Below are 23,849 nucleotides of genomic sequence, written 5' to 3' on the forward strand. Positions count from 1 at the left end.
TGTATATATATATATATATATATATATATATATATATATATATATATATATATATATATACTAGCAAAGATACCCGCGATTCACGCAGGACTTTGTATGTTGTAAGACCTGCACCAAATATGACCTTAACCTTTGTCCTTGACCTTGAAGAATGGTGTGCACCATCCCTAGGTCAGAGATCATCATTATGTCGGTTTGGTTATGATTGGTCTAATGGTGTGGGCTGTAGGGGGTTTGTATACGTAGGCTATGACCTTTACCTTTGATCTTTACCTTAGAAAATGATGTGTACCATCCGTAGGTAGGGGAACATCATCATGTCAGTCTTGGCCATGATCAGTTCACTGGTGTGAGCTGCGGAAGAGTATATATACATAGGCTATGAACTTGACATTTGACCCTAACCTTGAAAATAGTGTGCACCATACCTAGTTCGGAGACCATCATCATGCTAAGTTTGTTCATGATTGGTGCAATGGTATGGGTTGTAGGAGATTTGTACATACACACGCGCACGTGCGTGCGCTACTACTTTATATATATAGATATGACTGTCTCCAAATGAAGGCTTATCTGTGATCGTATTCATACCGTGCGTCTCATTTTGTCATTTTATGCAAAATGTTCATCTTTTCTTTGTCGTTTAAGTTGTAATCTGTAAATATTCAAACAACAGTTCAATATTGGGGGACAATAACGAAACGAGACAGTTCTTTAAATAAAAGAATAATTAACAATTTCCTGTTAAGGGTACATAAGACAAAGGGCACATACCTTCTTTCATTTTTTTTTCTCTTTCATAGTTCTTCTATAGTTCCCACACGGCAAAAATAATTCTTTCTCTGAAAGAAATCGCCATGACATGAACTCTTCTGGAGTTTTCATGCATTTCTCTGGCGTCTTACATTGTCTCTAGTTAGCCAGTCGAAATGCCTCTGCGACTGACGCCTAGTCTGTCTGCTCTCTCTCGCTCTCTCTCTCTCTCTCTTTCTTAGCTGAATAACCTGTGTATATAAACACTATTCCTTTGTTTGTTAACTAATGTCATCGGTCAATCTTATTTTTATTCTAAATTAAATTTTGTTTTGCTAAAATTAAAATTCCAATCTTCACTATATAAATAAACTATGTGCCATTTTATTGTTTATTTTGCTGAAACTAAATTTCAACTGCCGTTGTTGTAAATATTTCTTCCTATTGTTTCATTTTTTCAACATTACTTTTTTACTATTGAAACATTCTCTATTGAATATTTCCTATTTCATAACACTGATAATCGCAACGAATTTCGCTTCAATTAGGTCACCCAGCGTTTTCCGGGATAACAATATTCAACAATTTGACTTGTGCACATATTCGAGAGAGCTTCACTATATGCTTAGAAACAAAATTCTGCAATCTGTCATGGTCTTGGACTAGTCTTTTAGCATACTAGAATTACACTTTTCTGATCGATCACTCGTTTGGTAATCACTATCTTGACCTCTCTTCAATTAAATCTTTATATACTTTATTTACATAGTACCTTCATTTTATTTTTAATGTTTCAGGGTTGGTCTACTCACTGCTTCGGTTGCTTGGAAAGCTGGGTAGAAAGTACCAGTCAAGAATCCGTTCTTGACAATCATCCCGACTGTCGGACCGAGGTAAATCGCCTAGGAATTAATTGGGAGGTCCGCCCTCTCAGGCCTTGCCACCCGACTTTCGGTGGGGCAACTTTATTGCTTGCTGCCCGAAGCGCCCCTACCGGGGAATGCCGATGGGATGACTAAGCAATTTTGTTAAGCTAGAGTGCCCCTCCTTTAGTGTACATGACCTAACAAATCATACCTTGCTGTGGTGGGCAGAAAGTATATATCTAATTTCTTTACATAGCTGGAGTCTGACAGCCTGAAACATGCCAAACCACGTTATTCTCACTCTCTCCTTGTTTTTTGGGGAGGGCGGTATCTGAACAACGTCGTTGATGGATCTGTTACTAGTGTTATATAGTTTCATTATTGTTATTCTTTGTTATTATAGTTGTTAGGATTTTTCGTTGTTATGAAGTCTTATTAAAGTGAGTCTTAGTAAGAGAGTCTTATTAAGTGAAATGTTGCGTTCTGTGTTCGTGTTATGAAGAGATTCATATATATATAAAATGTTCATACTTAGAAGTGTTAGTGAGGAGGTAGTGTTGAGACAGTCTTAGTGTTCACATTGTAGATATGAGATGTTGAGACATTGTGTATGTAAAGACATTTTAAAACACATGATATATAAGACATATAATGACAATTTTCACTTTACCTTTTTGGTAGAATTGCAACACAAAAACGATGTTTATAAAAACACATGATGGGTTTATTTCTTCTCCGACCGGTCGTGGTTTTCTTAGTCAAGAATTCAAAGTTTTACATTCTATGTTTCAAAGGTGACCGTCTCGCTTCCAGACGTTCGACTGTCCATGTCTGGACTCCAGACTGTTGTCTCTCGTCCTCAGACTCTCTTTCAGACTCTCTCTGCTTAACTCTAAAGTTTCTAACTATATCGAGAACTTTCCATTTTCCATGACGTCATACACATGTTAAAACATGTGTCTTCTTTCACGTGTTCTGGAAATGCGTGCCCAAAACTTTTTCTTTGTTTACAAAAGGAATTTTAACCTATTTTTCCAGTAACCTATATTTCCAATATGTTAAAAACATGTTTATTAAATTATCCTATAGTTGCCTTCCTTTTCTTAAAATTATTTTATCTCTAAGCTAAACAATGGTTTGTTTTACATTCCATTTGCTAATTCTCTCTCGTAATCTATTTCTAAACCTAAATTACGAGGTTCGAATTTCGTCTATTCTATTTCATTTTCACTTTAACTAAATCTCTCTATATTTATACTTACATGAAAAGGGGACAGCCCTTATCATGTAACACTAGTAAGTTTCTTTTTTATGTCTGCATTTCTTTACCTATCTTGCAGAGTTACTCCAAGTACAGTTCTAAAATATTTCATTTAAAAGGCATGCTCTGGCATTATAATACATATTTCATTTGCATATATCACCTGCACCTATTATTGTTTTAATCAAATTGCTTTTTTTCTGTTTCATTTTTTTTTTTCAGGTGACAAGTGTGACGTCTGCAAGGTAGTTAACTGCTCAAGGCAGATCCTGATGTCCAGCAAGAATATGACAGTATGTCGGTAAATACATGCTTAAACAACATTTCTTACATTATCAATTAAAATGATGTCAAATTATAGATCTTGATTAACTAAACTGCCTCAAAATCACAAACACCTACAAGGTTCCTTATAAGCAGAGTAACTATATGACTTTCCATGTAAACTATAATTTAGTAGCGTTCTTTTATGCGTATATTTATTATTGGATAATGTTTCTTGTACTGGATAGACGTGTAAATAAATCGGAAAGGTATGTTCAGTCCTAATAAGATTGTTTGAACCAGGAAAAATTGAGTTTGAACGTCAATTAAGTATAATTATTTTATTACTTCCGCCAAAGAAGTTATGCATTCGGTCGAGTTTGTTTATATACAGTTTAGCACCCACACCACCTGACTAATTATCACTAAACTTTGTCAAAATATCTGTTATGGTCTAACTTTGAACTAATTTAATTTTTTGACATCTTGGTCAAAGGTCAAGGTTACAGAAAATTGAAAGTCACACATTTGGCCATAATTTCGATTCGAGACATGTTACTTGACCCATATTTGTAGTTAAGTAAGTTCCACGTCTCATTTAACTTTGACCGTTAAGCTTGACCTTGAAATTTCCGGCCAACGTTAAAATTTTGACGGAATTTTAATCACCGATTTTTCCAAATTGGATTATAGAACTAATACTCTTTAAGACCACTCTACAAAATTTTAGCCTGATCAGATAAATATATGTCGAGTCGTCCAATGAATTAATCATAGTTCTCAATCCTTTCGTAATTCTGAAAATCTCAGTAACCTTTATAAATGTTACATGAAGTTTATCCGAAAAAAAAAAAGAGACAAAAATAAGTCACTGAAATAAATCGGTAACAATTTTTTGTTGAAGTAATGTAAATACGGAATTTGTTGAATGTATTGAATGTTTAATGAGGGTGTTGGTTCCAATGTTGCGAGTTACATTGTCAGTGAAAAAGATTAGGAATAAACATAAATTCAAAGCAGGTATTATATGATACGTTTGGACGGATAGAGAGAATAAATTTTATTCAACACAAGCAAAGAATTATGGGATATTTACAAATAATTAAGAAATACAAGAGTTATCGGACTTCCAACATCCAGCATTATTGAAGTGTACTGAGATCTGAGTTACCTCTCTTGAATCATCTTAGCCAATGTTATAAAGTATGTGATATCCTGACCGGAATTAAAAAAAAAAAAAAAAAAAAAAAAAAACTCAGCCCACCTACGTGGGGGAATTTAAAACGATATCCGTTCTCCTTTTGGCTGGGACTTGAAATCCATCAGACACACCTCGATTGGGTCAATCCTTGTATGATTTTCACAAACCTGGCCACATGAGGCATTATTATTTTTTGGATTGTTTGTTTACTAATATTTAATTATTTATTAACATCAAAAATACAATAACGCTAAGTATTAAACGATTTTTTAAAATTCCATTAAAAATACTTAACTACAAACTGAAATGACTTCATTGCATTCCAGACAATGTCAGATAGGCATAAATAGTTGAATAATATAACATTAAAGAATACATAGAAAATATTAATAGAATAATCTAATTATTTAAAATCTGGCTTCTGAATCAAAATAATCTAGATACTATTTAAAAGTTATGGTGTTTTTGTAGTTTGTATGCCCGAACGCAAATAGAAGCATCTGATTGGTTGACAAAAAGGAGGAATAGGCAGAGCAAACATTACAAAGACATTAGTTTTACGATGTCAATACTCGAGTTAGAATCTCATATAAATATAAAAGATATTTTAAAAACTAAATACGTTTTATCAATTTAAATAAATATTTTTTAACAAAGTGATTCTCTTTTAATTATATGGCAAGAAAATATTTGGCATCATTTCGAAGTGCATTATTTTTGTTTAAACATTATTTCTAATGTGTTTTGCGATATTCACTCTCTCGTGCACAGTATTTTTTTTTAATTACATTTTCACCCCAAACAAGGCACATTGCCACTTTGGTGTAGGGGGCTACTATCAGGGGAAACAACTACTGGGGTACTATGTAGGGATTTGGGCAGCAAGATGTTGGTTCACGTTGCAATTGAACTTCTGCATGTCAGTACAGTTGGGGAAGCAGTGACCTGGAATGGAATTCCAAAGTCTAGCGGCTCTTGGGAAGAAACTACTGGAGTAGAAAGATCTTTTACATCTAGGGATCTATACAGTGTGGGGGTGGGATTTTGCAGCTTGTCGGGTCTGTCGAGGGTGTTCACGTTGTGGGGGCACAAGTGCTTGCAGTTCATCAGAGCATTCACCATTAAAATACTTGTAGAACAGGCAGAGGGATGCAACGTTTCGTCGATGGGACAGAGGCTGAAGCTTAGATGCCAGTTCAGGGCCTATCAGATTGGTGACTCTTTTTTGAACCTTGTCAAGGAGCGAGAGACTAGTAGCCGATGCCCCCACATACTAAGTAGCGTAATTTTTCCACGAAATTTCACACTTTTCTTCACACTAACGGTAAAGCGATAGATGATAGATAAATATGGAAATTGGCATACCCAGGTACCGTAACAACGGAGAGTATATAAACTAGCATAGAAATATTTATTGGTGTCATTTTGAAAAAAAAAAAAACGGTTCGGAATTAATTCCATTTTTACAGTAGTCAAGCTAAAGTATCATCCCTTAAATGGATTCGCGAATAGTTCTTTTTTTTTTCAATTTTTGTTTTAAGATTCTTTTCATTTCATATTATCTTTGAAACAACGTTTGCTTTATACAAAAAGATTTTAGAATGTTCTAATATTATCTATGGAATATCATAAGTGATATTGTAGATTTACACCGATAGGAAAATGGATGAAGGGTTAACGCGTCGTGCATCAAAAAAGGAGTTTTATAGAAATTCGTTTGTAGATTGTTTTTGTTATAGTTTCGATCCTGTCGTCGCCTGAGCGGCTTCATCGAAAGAATCAATAGCAAAACGCGCAAAAAAGAAACACAATTTATTTGTTTTACTTTCCTGTCGCTTATGGTAATGATAATACACTTAGCCAACATGTGACCAGCTAGTGTGCGGTTGCAATGGGTTTACTCAAAAGCGAGTATGTGGGTGTCAATTGCATGATTGTCTCAACAACAACAAAACTCTATACATGTCTGTCTTTCCCTCAGTCTGACTGTCTATACAGGGCGTTCCAAAGGTCTTGGGGGCCACATTTCAATTTCATATCTGCTTTAGTGAAAATAAGTCTGATGACTTCATTTTCCAACAGGATGGGATGCCACCACACTGGAGCCTCAGAGTTAGACTATTTCTGAACACAACATTGCCAGACAGATGGATTGGACGATCTGGGCAAGATGACCTCCCAGATCTCCAGATCTCACATAGTGCGATTTTTTGTGGGGGTTTGTGAAAAGAATTGGTCTATGTGCTTCTCATTCAAAGAGAGGTGGATGAGCTGAAGGCCCGAATAACAGAAGTTGTTGCAACCATTAACAATGCAATGCTGAGACGCGTTTAGCAAGAATGAGCTTATCGGCATAATTTGTTTTGGGTGATCAATTGTGCTCACATTGAATATTTTTGAGTATTCCGTGAAAAATTTCAGATTACAGATACGTTTTCTCGAGATATTCAATGTTAAAATGTACCCAAGACTTTTGGAACACTCTGTATATTTATCTTACTTTACGTTTCACGTCATTGTTGTTTTAGTTTCTAGCAAATTATTTTTTTTAATTCCAACTCTAAAATTGATTTTTTTTTTTTCATTTTTTCTAACCAAATTCTTTGTTTTCAATCAGCAAATTCATTAAACACCCAATGTCTATTTTGGTAAATTCATTAGATGTGTGCCGATAATCGATAATCGATAATCGAATTCCCTAATTCTAATATTATTTGTGTTAGGATTTTATTTCTCAAATGCGTAATTTTAAACTTCTACTTCCTATCAGTGCACTTGAACCAGTTATCCTCATTGCTATTGTTTATCCCAGCTTTTAACCAATACTTTTTCTTCTTATCCAGAGCTATTAGTGCAATTACAAAGTGCCATACAGATAACAAATGCAATAATGTTGTGAAAGAATATCCAACTTTCTTCAACATTTGCGGTAAGTATTTCGAATTAAACTAGTTTACAAAAACATTTCTATTCTCTTAAGTACATATATGAATTAAATATATGAATTAAATATATGAATTAAATATATGTATTAAATATATGTATAAAATATATGCATTAAATATATGAATTAAATATATGAATTAAATATATGTATTAAATATATGCATTAAATATATGAATTAAATATATGAATTAAATATATGCATTAAATATATGAATTAAATATATGCATTAAATATATGCATTAAATATATGAATTAAATATATGTATTAAATATATGCATTAAATATATTAATTAAATATATGCATTAAATATATGAATTAAATATATGCATTAAATATATGCATTAAATATATGAATTAAATATATGCATTAAATATATGAATTAAATATATGTATTAAATATATGCATTAAATATATGCATTAAATATATGAATTAAATATATGTATTAAATATATGCATTAAATATATGTATTAAATATATGAATTAAATATATGCATTAAATATATGAATTAAATATATGTATTAAATATATGAATTAAATATATGCATTAAATATATGCATTAGATGTATGCATTAAATATATGAATTAAATATATGAATTAAATATATGCATTAAATATATGCAGTCAATATATGAATTAAATATATGAATTAAATATATGCATTAAATATATGCATTAAATATATGCATTAAATATATGAATTAAATATATGTATTAAATATATGAATTAAATATATGCATTAAATATATGAATTAAATATATGTATTAAATATATGTATTAAATATATGTATTAAATATATGTATTAAATATATGAATTAAATATATGCATTAAATATATGTATTAAATATATGAATTAAATATATGCATTAAATATATGTATTAAATATATGAATTAAATACATGAATTAAATATATGCATTAAATATATGAATTAACTATATGTATTAAATATATGAATTAAATATATGAATTAAATATATGTATTAAATATATGAATTAAATATATGTATTAAATATATGAATTAAATATATGCATTAAATATATGCATTAAATATATGAATTAAATATATGTATTAAATATATGTATTAAATATATGTATTAAATATATGTATTAAATATATGAATTAAATATATGCATTAAATATATGAACTAAATATATGTATTAAATATATGAATTAAATATATGCATTAAATATATGAATTAAATATATGTATTAAATATATGAATTAAATATATGAATTAAATATATGAATTAAATATATGCATTAAATATATGTATTAAATATATGAATTAAATATATGAATTAAATATATGAATTAAATATATGAATTAAATATATGCATTAGATGTATGCATTAAATATATGAATTAAATATATGCATTAAATATATGAATTAAATATATGTATTAAATATATGAATTAAATATATGCATTAAATATATGAATTAAATTTATGCATTAGATGTATGCATTAAATATATGAATTAAATATATGCATTAAATATATGAATTAAATATATGAATCAAATATATGCATTAGATGTATGCATTAAATATATGTATTAAATATATGAATTAAATATATGAATTAAATATATGTATTAAATATATGAATTAAATATATGCATTAAATATATGAATTAAATATATGCATTAGATGTATGCATTAAATATATGAATTAAATATATGCATTAAATATATGAATTAAATATATGAATTAAATATATGAATTAAATATATGCATTTAATATATAAATTAAATATATGCATTAAATATATGAATTAAATATATGAATTAAATATATGCATTAAATATATGCAGTCAATATATGAATTAAATATATGAATTAAATATATGCATTAAATATATGCATTGAATATATGTATTAAATATATGAATTAAATATATGAATTAAATATATGCATTAAATATATGAATTAAATATATGAATTAAATATATGAATTAAATATATGCATTAAATATATGTATTAAATATATGAATTAAATATATGCATTAAATATATGAATTAAATATATGAATTAAATATATGAATTAAATATATGCATTAAATATATGTATTAAATATATGAATTAAATATATGAATTAAATATATGTATTAAATATATGAATTAAATATATGAATTAAATATATGAATTAAATATATGCATTAAATATATGTATTAAATATATGAATTAAATATATGCATTAAATATATGAATTAAATATATGAATTAAATATATGAATTAAATATATGCATTAAATATATGTATTAAATATATGAATTAAATATATGAATTAAATATATGTATTAAATATATGAATTAAATATATGCATTAAATATATGAATTAAATATATGCATTAGATGTATGCATTAAATATATGAATTAAATATATGCATTAAATATATGAATTAAATATATGTATTAAATATATGTATTAAATATATGAATTAAATATATGCATTAAATATATGAATTAAATATATGAATTAAATATATGAATTAAATATATGCATAAAATATATGTATTAAATATATGAATTAAATATATGAATTAAATATATGTATTAAATATATGTATAAAATATATGCATTAAATATATGAATTAAATATATGAATTAAATATATGTATTAAATATATGCATTAAATATATGAATTAAATATATGAATTAAATATATGCATTAAATATATGAATTAAATATATGCATTAAATATATGCATTAAATATATGAATTAAATATATGTATTAAATATATGCATTAAATATATGAATTAAATATATGCATTAAATATATGAATTAAATATATGTATTAAATATATGCATTAAATATATGCATTAAATATATGAATTAAATATATGTATTAAATATATGCATTAAATATATGTATTAAATATATGAATTAAATATATGCATTAAATATATGAATTAAATATATGTATTAAATATATGAATTAAATATATGCATTAAATATATGCATTAGATGTATGCATTAAATATATGAATTAAATATATGAATTAAATATATGCATTAAATATATGCAGTCAATATATGAATTAAATATATGAATTAAATATATGCATTAAATATATGCATTAAATATATGCATTAAATATATGAATTAAATATATGTATTAAATATATGAATTAAATATATGCATTAAATATATGAATTAAATATATGTATTAAATATATGTATTAAATATATGTATTAAATATATGTATTAAATATATGAATTAAATATATGCATTAAATATATGTATTAAATATATGAATTAAATATATGCATTAAATATATGTATTAAATATATGAATTAAATATATGAATTAAATATATGCATTAAATATATGAATTAAATATATGTATTAAATATATGAATTAAATATTAGAATTAAATATATGTATTAAATATATGAATTAAATATATGTATTAAATATATGAATTAAATATATGCATTAAATATATGCATTAAATATATGAATTAAATATATGTATTAAATATATGTATTAAATATATGTATTAAATATATGTATTAAATATATGAATTAAATATATGCATTAAATATATGAATTAAATATATGTATTAAATATATGAATTAAATATAGGCATTAAATATATGAATTAAATATATGTATTAAATATATGAATTAAATATATGAATTAAATATATGAATTAAATATATGCATTAAATATATGTATTAAATATATGAATTAAATATATGAATTAAATATATGAATTAAATATATGAATTAAATATATGCATTAGATGTATGCATTAAATATATGAATTAAATATATGCATTAAATATATGAATTAAATATATGTATTAAATATATGAATTAAATATATGCATTAAATATATGAATTAAATATATGCATTAGATGTATGCATTAAATATATGAATTAAATATATGCATTAAATATATGAATTAAATATATGAATTAAATATATGCATTAGATGTATGCATTAAATATATGTATTAAATATATGAATTAAATATATGAATTAAATATATGTATTAAATATATGAATTAAATATATGCATTAAATATATGAATTAAATATATGCATTAGATGTATGCATTAAATATATGAATTAAATATATGCATTAAATATATGAATTAAATATATGAATTAAATATATGAATTAAATATATGCATTTAATATATAAATTAAATATATGCATTAAATATATGAATTAAATATATGAATTAAATATATGCATTAAATATATGCAGTCAATATATGAATTAAATATATGAATTAAATATATGCATTAAATATATGCATTAAATATATGTATTAAATATATGAATTAAATATATGAATTAAATATATGCATTAAATATATGAATTAAATATATGAATTAAATATATGAATTAAATATATGCATTAAATATATGTATTAAATATATGAATTAAATATATGCATTAAATATATGAATTAAATATATGAATTAAATATATGAATTAAATATATGCATTAAATATATGTATTAAATATATGAATTAAATATATGAATTAAATATATGTATTAAATATATGAATTAAATATATGAATTAAATATATGAATTAAATATATGCATTAAATATATGTATTAAATATATGAATTAAATATATGCATTAAATATATGAATTAAATATATGAATTAAATATATGAATTAAATATATGCATTAAATATATGTATTAAATATATGAATTAAATATATGAATTAAATATATGTATTAAATATATGAATTAAATATATGCATTAAATATATGAATTAAATATATGCATTAGATGTATGCATTAAATATATGAATTAAATATATGCATTAAATATATGAATTAAATATATGTATTAAATATATGTATTAAATATATGAATTAAATATATGCATTAAATATATGAATTAAATATATGAATTAAATATATGAATTAAATATATGCATAAAATATATGTATTAAATATATGAATTAAATATATGAATTAAATATATGTATTAAATATATGAATTAAATATATGAATTAAATATATGCATTAAATATATGTATTAAATATATGAATTAAATATATGAATTAAATATATGCATTAAATATATGCATTAGATGTATGCATTAAATATATGAATGAAATATATGAATTAAATATATGCATTTAATATATAAATTAAATATATGCATTAAATATATGAATTAAATATATGAATTAAATATATGCATTAAATATATGCAGTCAATATATGAATTAAATATATGAATTAAATATATGCATTAAATATATGCATTAAATATATGTATTAAATATATGAATTAAATATATGAATTAAATATATGCATTAAATATATGTATTAAATATATGAATTAAATATATGAATTAAATATATGCATTAAATATATGTATTAAATATATGAATTAAATATATGCATTAAATATATGAATTAAATATATGAATTAAATATATGAATTAAATATATGCATTAAATATATGTATTAAATATATGAATTAAATATATGAATTAAATATATGTATTAAATATATGAATTAAATATATGAATTAAATATATGAATTAAATATATGCATTAAATATATGTATTAAATATATGAATTAAATATATGCATTAAATATATGAATTAAATATATGAATTAAATATATGAATTAAATATATGCATTAAATATATGTATTAAATATATGAATTAAATATATGAATTAAATATATGTATTAAATATATGAATTAAATATATGCATTAAATATATGAATTAAATATATGCATTAGATGTATGCATTAAATATATGAATTAAATATATGCATTAAATATATGAATTAAATATATGTATTAAATATATGAATTAAATATATGTATTAAATATATGAATTAAATATATGCATTAAATATATGAATTAAATATATGCATTAGATGTATGCATTAAATATATGAATTAAATATATGAATTAAATATATGCATTAAATATATGCAGTCAATATATGAATTAAATATATGAATTAAATATATGCATTAAATATATGCATTAAATATATGCATTAAATATATGCATTAAATATATGCATTAAATATATGAATTAAATATGCGCTTTTTTGTTCATTATGTTTTTTTTTTATTTTATGAATCAGAATTTTTTTTAGATGAGTATTGCCTATTTTTATTTTTTGGCTTATTCGAAATATTATTCTTATCACATTCGTTATTTGCACACGATTTCAGCGATTGAAATTTTCGACCTTCTTCGGGTGCATTTTTTCGAACTTGGGAACCCTTTAGTCGAAAACTGAACTTTTTTTGTCGAACTCGTGACTCAATAGGGAATTTCGAACTTTGTCGTTTATTTATTCCACAAGATCAGATTAATTTTATTTTCATGCAAAGGAACATAGAGATAAAGAAAGAAAAACAAGGTACTTTCGACGTAACAATGGTTATTTTATATTATTTTTTTACTAGGGGGTCACCGCTTATCAAGGTCTAGCAGCCACTTGTGGATAACGCTTAATGGGTGTCGGGTAAGCAGTGAGAAAACATCGTAATGATCAGTAACGGTGGAACTTGGTTAGAGTTTGATTATTTAAGAGGTCGGCTCAACAAGAACTTATTTACATTAGATTTGAAAACAACCATGCTATAGTCAGATGGAGAGCAGCCCTGCGGTATTGTGTTCTACAGATGGACAGTACTAGGAAAGAAACTTTTCTCGTGGGCTTTTTGTTTAGTTTTTGTCACTGATAGGGTGTAAGGGAAATTATTGACAATTGTTGTAGCCAGACGAGTATTTGTTGCGAATGTTTTGCGCGGGAAGACCGTTGAGATAAAGCTTAAACATGTAGAAAATCTATAACTATTACTGCCATATATGAAGTAGACTTTTCTGTTTTATTGATAATATACTATGGAGATGGTAAGAGGAATCATAGCTTTGTATATCTAGTCTGCAGCCGAATTCCTCTAATCACCCACACAGTAGTTCAAAGGCGTACAAAGGTAGCATTAGCCTTTAATATCCTGCTGTCTATTGCATCGTATATGAGTACTGCCTATGGCAGGATACCGTGAAAATTCACTTAAACCGTATATGTTAGACACACCTAGAAACTAAAACATATTTAGGTGACCTACCTCGGTAGATTGATGAAAATCAAGTGGAAAGATAAGATACCAGGCACAAAGGTTTTTGCCCAGTCAAACCTCCTGTCAGCATGCATCATGTTGCAACAGTGTCAGGTTCGTTGGACGGGATATATATGCTGCATGCCAGATTAAAGATAAAAAAAAAACAGTTTTTTTTTTACCGTGAGTTGAACAATGACAAAAGAACTGTAGGAGAACAATGAAAATGATTCAAGAATGTCCCTCAGACACCTTAGTTTTTATTACTATTCGTGATAAAACCTAGGCTAGGACAGATATTCTTGGCATACTGCAAGCTACAGGGGGCACGTATGACCCGCTATATATATATATATATATATATATATATATATATATATATATATATATATATATATATATATATATATAATTTATTTATACAAACATTAATGGCTACATATGTGCATACATGTTTCTGTAATCACCTGCATTGGGGGATTACACCTTCAGGCCAAGAATTACCGCCGAGAACTGATATTTTAAACAAAAACATTTTCTTATTTCGTTTACAAAGTAAGAATGTAACCTGGGTGGGAGTTATAAGCGGGGGGGGGGGAGGACAAGTGAGGTCTTTGAAGATAATAAACATCTTCTTCTTTATTTCCCTTTCTTTTTATCTATCCCATCTTTTGGTTTTTATGGCATAAGGTACTTGAGAATTTAGCAATTTTGTCTTGCATTCCGTAAATTAAAAACACTTCTTATGGTCACTGAGTACTGACTGGTGCCTTTTAATCTACACCCATCCACACACATACATGTATACACCCCCCACACACAGAGACACACACACATACACACACACACACGTGAATACAGATATTCAGAAGCGGATATATGCTGTTCGTTTTATTTTACTCACACACACGCACCGAAACTAGGCAATAACTATAACTACGCCAGAATAAAATTAAAATTAAAATTAAAAATAAGGTCAATAAAACAAATAAATAGAACAAAACAAAGCAAAATAAAAACAAAAAAACAATAAACAAACAAAATAAAAAAAAACATAACCACGAAAGTTATCAAAACTCCACATGTATACATATATATTAATATACGTATAAATACTTACACCTTGCTACACCCGCGCATATATACACACACACATACATACATAGACATATAATGATCATATACAGTTATAACATGTTTACATCTATACCTACATACATAGTAATATCCATATGCGGAACCTCAAACCCAGACATCCATGTACACAATTGGGTACCATACGTCATGATTGTTATTATATCAAAACTAATTTTAATCCCACTAATAATCCTAATAATAATAATTCTTGTAATATTGATGCTACTAATGACACCACCAATATCAATAATAATAACAATAATAAGACTGTACGATTGGGAAACCCAAAACCCGTGGACCCCAACCGGATACACGTCCCCACAAATCAACCCATATATATATATATATATATATATATATACATGTATATATATATAGATATACACATATACATGCACATACATATACACATACACACATACACACAACATATACATATATATACATACATAAATATACATACACACGTACACACATCTATATATATATATAAGCACACATACATATATATACGTATATGCACATATAGATACACACATACATATACACACACGCACACGCGCACTAGCATACATACAATAAATACACACATTCAGACCATCCGCAGGTGCAGACAACATCCCCATCCCCTCGTATCTCCAAATCTCCACAGACGTATACGAGACACATACACATATAGATACCAACACAGACCCACGCATACACCCACATACACACACATGCGCAGGGACACACAGAAACTCGCTCACTCACAATGCAGGAAAACACAGCAATACATGCACAAATGCAAAAACCTTTTTCAATAATAATAATAAGGTGCCTTTTTACTTCAGTAGTGTGGTAACCCCTTTATATATGAAACAGCATGTCACTACAGTCCACACGGGTGTACATATACATATATAACATACATACATATACACTCAGACACCCATACATTCTTGTAATATACATTGCTACAACTATCATATACGAGACAGCCTATTTAATAGTTCAGAAATATATATGCATATATATATATATATACATATATGCATACATATATACATCTACATCCATATACATATACATAATACACATACACACGCATATATACATACACAAACATACACGCATACATAAATACACTTATACATACATATTTACACAAAATACAGACATATATATATATGTACACTGCCACCAAATGATACATCTAAAATAGAAATAGACATGAACTCATTTACTACATAATTCTCTTTTTCTATCAAAACTCCACACGCATAGTTATATTACCCGCCCCCACCTGCTTGTTACCTTTTCCTAAGTTGTACGTTTTTTTTACTACGTAAAAATTTATAGTGAATTCAGCTTGAAGTTCATAGGTCTATCCTCATATTAAGCAAGCACTCTTTCGATGGTTATACATAAGATGTATAACGATACAATAATAATATATAATAATATATGACCGAAATCAGAGTATTTAGGTTATACAAACTGAGTATAAAAGCTTATATATTGTAGTACTTACCTTCATCTTTATTCATTTCCCCTTATTTCTTTATTCCCTTTTCCTTCATTCACCCTTCATTCCTTACTTTCTTTTATCTATTTATTCATTCATCCTTTTTTTTTTATTAATCTTCCTACCCAGGTATATAAAGATCATATATCCATACATGCACACACCCAAAAATATCCATATGCATACACTATTACGAGGTTTACCGAAAACATTCTATTACTCGTTTGGTTCAAATATAGTTTCATGCAGGTATTTATTTAGGTTAGTAATATTATAACTGCTTGATGAAGTAGAATATTAAGCGACTTATGTAATTCATACGGGTAGGATCATAGTTGCGACCTCACTTATCCTCTTTGGGGGGTATTTGATGGGGGATAGTTATACTCATAGTTGTTCTGGTCTACTAATTTAGAGTTCTTTAAGTGCGTGTATTCTGGAATGTTTGCAGGATATAGCAGTTTCTTGTTTAATATTTAATAATTTATCCCTATCTTTAAACCTAGTTATCTCAAGTTTTTCTGATAAGCATAATGGGCATGGTGAGTTCAATGAGTGGCAAGTATTAGCCCTTCTAATAATCTTCCATTCTATACTAGGTGTTTTATTTTCTCTAATAATTTCCAGTAATATAACGATAAGGAAGTGTCCTTTTCATTTTCGTTTCGGAGAATAATGGGCAAAAATGGGCAAAACGACTTTTTCGGGGTATCAATGGGATCGCTGGACTCTGCAGAGGCAACAGATCTCGTTGGACTTTATATCATTTATAATTTAACAAAGTATTATTGATGGAAGGGACATAGGCTTATATCGTGATGATGGGCTAATAATGTAGGGAAGAGAAAGTGGAAGCCGATTTATAGAGAAGTGTTCCCAAATAAAATAATCTAATGAGGCTAAATGGCATGAACATGGTGGTCAGTTGACAGGTTTATTTCGTGAAATCAAATGTAAATGAAATAAATTCACAGAAGTTGCAAAAGATGTTTGAGTGTCAGTCTTTTCAGCATAAATTGTCAAATCAAGCTGAACTAAAAATAACCGATAGTTGCCAAATCTGCAATTAAAGAAAATAGAGTTGTCAATTTAAAGTTCGACGCCCCCCCCCAAAAAAAAATCGCCCCGTATAAGATGATGTCGATTTTCCAAAAGCTCTGACCGAATTTAAGTTCCGGACATATTAATGTATATGTGTATTAACGTTTTATTTTTCTTGTTTTTGTTGTTTTTTTAATGTTTTTTACCGTTGAAAGTGACCATATTAAAGTAATTTTCGGAGAAACTGCTATGCAAAGATTCCAAATTGAAACTAACACTGCCTCCAGTGCACTGATGTTGATAATGACTAATTATGGGATTATACATATTTTTCAGACTCCAAAGACGGAAAAGACGGCTTGAAATTCGAAAACCAATTGTTAAAAAAACTCAGGGATATTTGGACCGCAATGAAGACAAAAGGACCGAAAACAAAGCCTGCCAAAAAGTAATATATATATTTAAAAAAGAAAAGAAAACACGTGGATTCTTGCAACAAAGAAAGAACAAACGGATAACTAGCTCATGACGTCATGGAATTAACAAACAGTGTTACGTCATGGTTTTTGTTTATGTGCCTTGAGAAATAAATCTTATACTCAGTTTCTATTTCCTGAAAATGCGTTGCGTGATTTAATACAAACGGAAGCATACATATATGATAAAGCTCCATCATTCCAGTAAGTATAGGAGCAATTGGCCAAATGGAATTTTTTTAAAAAAATTACGCGGGAAATATACCCGGCGAACCAAGTGCAAGAGAGATTCAAACAATTGCACGTATAGGGATGGTTAGAATCTTCAAAACGATCTCTTGGTTTAGAATATATGAGATAGCAGGTGAATGTTTGGTATCCGGTAAGATGCCTCATCCCCATCTTGAACAAACTTGTATTAAAAAAAATTGAAAAAAATAAAATAAATAAACAAATAGTATAAACATATAATTATGGCAACTAAGCTACACAGAAAACTTTTTGAGAGAATTTTCCGGATAATTGCGCGAACTTACATCCATACATACACACACATATAATAGTATTAAAATATACTTATAGCCAGTAAGGTACATGAGAACATTTTTGGTGGAAATTTTCAGGCTAAAAGCATGGATTACACACACACACACACACACACACACACACACACACACACACACACACACACATATATATATATATATATATATATATATATATATATATATATATATGTGTGTGTGTGTGTATGTCTGCACTTTTAGCCTGGAAATATCCTGACGAATCCTCACGAGGATGAAACGGGGAAAATTCTGTGTAGCTTAATTGCCATATATATTTTTTCTAAACTTACAATCTAGTTCTACTCGCGTATTGAGCACTGTTGAACTAAATACTGAGACATCTTGCTGCTCAACTCCCTACTTAGTATCCCTGCAATTTATGTAAAAAGATACATAGTAGTAGCGCCCATGCATCAAAGTGGCCAGGTTAGGGTTAGGGTTAGGGTTAGGGGTGAAAATGCAATAATAAAATAAATAATATTTTATGTAAAAATACGAAATAATATATATATATATATATATATATATATATATATATATATATATATATATATATATATATATATATATCACATACATGTATAAACAGAATATGCGCATACAAACAAAAATAACACGCACAAATTCACGCACACATTTCGTACCATTTAAACATCTCCGACGCGTGCACACGCATAAACAGAATTTATCAATTTGAACCCGGCAGCAAGCAGGCGCAGTTTAAACTAACATAAATGATTCCATTGACTAGACATGGCTTAAAATACAATCCGCATACATACCCGTATCACAGTAAATTATCATTACACGCACAGCTGACAAGGAAGACAGTACAGAGTAGCACACATATACGTATTCACTTCACTCTCACTGATACTAAATAATAACTATATTAAATTCTATATCTTCAGTTGGAAGCCATGTTTAGTTTCAGAACAGTTTCCGATGGTTAGTTGTTCTATACAAGTCCTGGAGATGGCTGGTTCTCAGTAGACAGTTATTTTGCACAGGTTCCTGACTTTATAATTTTGTAGCCACAGAGCAAAAGATTCTTCCCGTGTTGACACAAAAACATATGCAAGGTTGCTAAAAAAAAGTTTAATTTTTATGGAACAATTCTAGTTTCTGATTGGTTGGTAGCAGAACGTGAATTGATTTGATTCGTCAGTTCCTAGCAGTATCGTTTATAAATAGAATCTCCCAACTGTGAGGGACCATACCCTCATTATGAATCAAAAATATTGCACACATCTACCACTTACACACAACATATCGGTAGCAGAAAGAGTTGACTATCTCCAGGATGTTTTCATCTAATATCATCTCTTTGTGGAAATAACCGTCAATAGGGCATATTTGTTGTTTTGCACAGGTTCCTGACTTTATACAGAGCAAAAGATTCTTCACGTGTTGACACAAAGAAAACACATGCAAGGTTGCTAAAGAAAAGGTTTAATTTTTATGGAGCAATTCTGGTTTCTGATTGGTTGGTAGCAGAACGTGAATTGATTCGATTCGTCAGTTCCTAGCAGCATCGTTTATAAATAGAATCTCCAAACTGTGAGGGACCATACCCCCATTAATAGTAAAAAATATTGCAACACTATACACACAAACTTAGATAAAACTAGTAGGGAGATCCGACGTTGCCCGGGATCGAATGATCATCAACGACTATTTCACACTCCCATATTTTTATTGTCATCGAAATCGGTGAAATTGTCCATTTTTCAATCAAATCGATTCATTGTCTGCTCTAGTTTGGGATCCATTGCGGTGCACTGGGAGGAAGCTTTACATGCTTCTCGTAGTGACTTAGTCCCCAATACATTGTAGCCTATATTGCACTGTAGAGAATCTTCTTTTGATTTTATAAAATTATTTTTATATATAATGGCTTGCATTAAAGTTTAAAATGCAAAAGTCAAGCACAATGGTTAAATTGTACTCTAAACAGAAACATTCATTTCGTAAGCGCCCCTGTCATATCATAGAACCTACTGTTGATTTTATATGCCTGCTTGATTGGTGATAATGGCTTGAATTAAAGTTTAAGATGAAAAAGTCAAGTATTATGGTGCAGTAGCGCTTTAAATAGAAACATTCATTTCGAACGTTCCCCTGTCATAACCTACTATTGATTTTATATGAAAGACCTTTCTACTTGTGCGGTAATAAATCTTCTCAAATGCACTTGTGATGTTAGGTTGTGTACGGTGTTAACTTTGGTTAAAATCGCCTGCTACTTTTTATTCATCGAATTATTTCGTTTACCGATACCCATCGAAGACATTCCATTACAAAACCTATTTAAGAACACTGCCAGACACATAAAGTACTTTTGTGTGAAATTTCATAAAAATCAGCCCAGCTGTTTTTGAGTCCATAAGAACGAACTCACATGCACGCACACGCACGCACGCACACACACACACACACAGTTCCTTTTATATAATAGTAGAGATAATTATAAGCGATCTTAAAACCATTTAAACAATGAAATGTATTGTTCTTATCTCAGATTAAGCATCTTTAAAAGAAAATCCTCCAAATCAATTATAATAATCTATTATAGTTAACTGGGGGTTTAGTATTCTTTTTGTTTGTTTGTTTTTATTACCTTATTTAATCCAAGACAAGGCATATTGCCCCTTGGAACGTAAGAGACTACTATTTGAGACCCTATCTAACAGGAGACAATAGGGAGTTGAACAGCAAGATGTCTGTCCACATTACATTTAAACTTCTGTAGGCTAAGATAAACAGGAAAGCAAGAAACAGGGAGGGAATTTCAATATTTAGTAGTCCAAGAGAAGAAATTATTAAAACAGAAAGTTTTCCGATATCTAATGGCCTCAACAGTGAAGGGGTGGGTTTTTGCTGCTTCTCGGATTAATCGGGAGTATATACATCAGGGAGGTTTAAGTGCTATGAGTTCATCAGTGCACAAATCCTTAAAATACTTGTAAAATAGGAACAGAGATCTGACATTGCGATGATGAGACAAAAATTGGAGCTTGGCCAACAGTATGGAACCTATTAGATTTGAGACTATTTTTGTGGTATATGCACCAGCCTAAATATGGCAAGAATATTCAATGCACAGGCGAATTGTACATTTGTAAAAATATAGGTACTCTAAACAAGTATTAAATCCAACCGGTATATTAATTTTATGCATATAAATTTGAATAACATGGAAAAAATGTTTAAACTTATATTACATATAATTAAAAAAAATCATACATTATGAAACTAAAAATCTTTAAAATAATTAAAAATTAAAAAATATATAAAATATGGCAATTACTTGACTCTGCTGTGTGCTCAGGCTTTTTGGGCACCTGAGAGCAAGCAAAGTCCCATACAAAGCGAGGGTATCTTTGCTAGGATATATATATATATATATATATATATATATATATATATATATATATATATATATATATATATGAGAGAGAGAGAGAGAGAGAGAGAGAGAGAGAGAGACAAAGGATACGAACCAATGAGAGTTTTTTTTACCCGTTTCTAAATTTTCCATATTGCATTGTTATGCATTTTTCTCTTTGAGAAATTCTTGGTTTTTCTCATGAGTCCAGGGAATAAAATATTAAATATTTCCATACAAATATTCGTTGTTCCATGTGAACGAAACAGATCTGTAAAATATATTGAAGTTTTTTTGTTTTGGAAAAAAGAAATGGTTGGTAAGATGAATAAAAAATTGGACGTTCGAATATAGCAAAATTCTTCTGTCTGGGAAATTAAAAATGTTGGTCAGTTGGCCTTATATGCGAGATCGTGACTTTCTGTCACTTGGTCACTCTAAGATCGTCTGTATTAAACGTTAAGCTTCATTAATGTTAAAATTTCTATTAAGTTTGTGGCGGTGAACGGTGGCCCTGGGTATGTTTCTTGCTAATAGAGTCAAAGGTGGCTTCCTGGCAGGATATCAATCTTTCAACCAGCGTTGATCGTCATCTCTTGCGCTGATGCTTGCTTAAGCATGAAACACTAGTATTATAATACAATTGTATATACGTATAAAAATGATTATATATAAGAATTTTGATAATTTAAGAATAAAACTTTGGACTTTTGAATATAGCAAAATTCTTACACACACACACACACACACACACACACACACACACACACACACATATATATATATATATATATATATATAAGAATGTGGCTATATTCAAAAGTGCAAGGTTATATTCATCTTACGAACCATTTCTTTTTCCAAAATCAATGAAAAACTTTAGTATATTTAGTTCAGCTCGCCTCATAATAGTTGTCAATATATTATTTAAAGCTATACATAAACATTTCCCCAATATAATATATATTATTCATAGGACCAGTATAAAAGTAAGTTGGATAACATGCAATGAAAATACATGAACAACAAAACAATTAGCAATAATAGCAGTAATAGTGATATTAATGCTAATAATATCACTAATAGTGTCAATTATGTAACTGTTGAATAACAAATAATTGCCTACTAATGAAAAAAATGTATAACACAATGTCATATACAAAACAACAGAAAATATGATTAGCAACAATAAATAAAAAGTATACACAGGGATTACGGATATAAATTCAAATATATATATATATATATATATATATATATATATATATATATA

General features: G+C 27.9%; 1 protein-coding gene across 1 annotated transcript in view; it reads left to right on the plus strand.

Annotated features, from left to right (window-relative positions):
• Window positions 1–18,766, plus strand: part of LOC145263281 (uncharacterized) — a 32,987-nt gene extending 14,221 nt beyond the window's left edge. The window contains exons 4-6 of the mRNA XM_080120364.1: window positions 3,103–3,181; window positions 7,189–7,274; window positions 18,483–18,766. Coding sequence (XP_079976490.1) covers window positions 3,103–3,181; window positions 7,189–7,274; window positions 18,483–18,598 — 281 coding nt within the window. The 3' untranslated portion in view covers window positions 18,599–18,766. The remainder of the gene's footprint in view (window positions 1–3,102; window positions 3,182–7,188; window positions 7,275–18,482) is intronic.
• Window positions 18,767–23,849: the final 5,083 nt, after the last annotated feature.

Source organism: Euprymna scolopes, chromosome 3 (genome assembly GCF_053919585.1).
Source record: "Euprymna scolopes isolate OS-2025 chromosome 3, ASM5391958v1, whole genome shotgun sequence".
NCBI lineage: Eukaryota > Metazoa > Mollusca > Cephalopoda > Sepiida > Sepiolidae > Euprymna > Euprymna scolopes.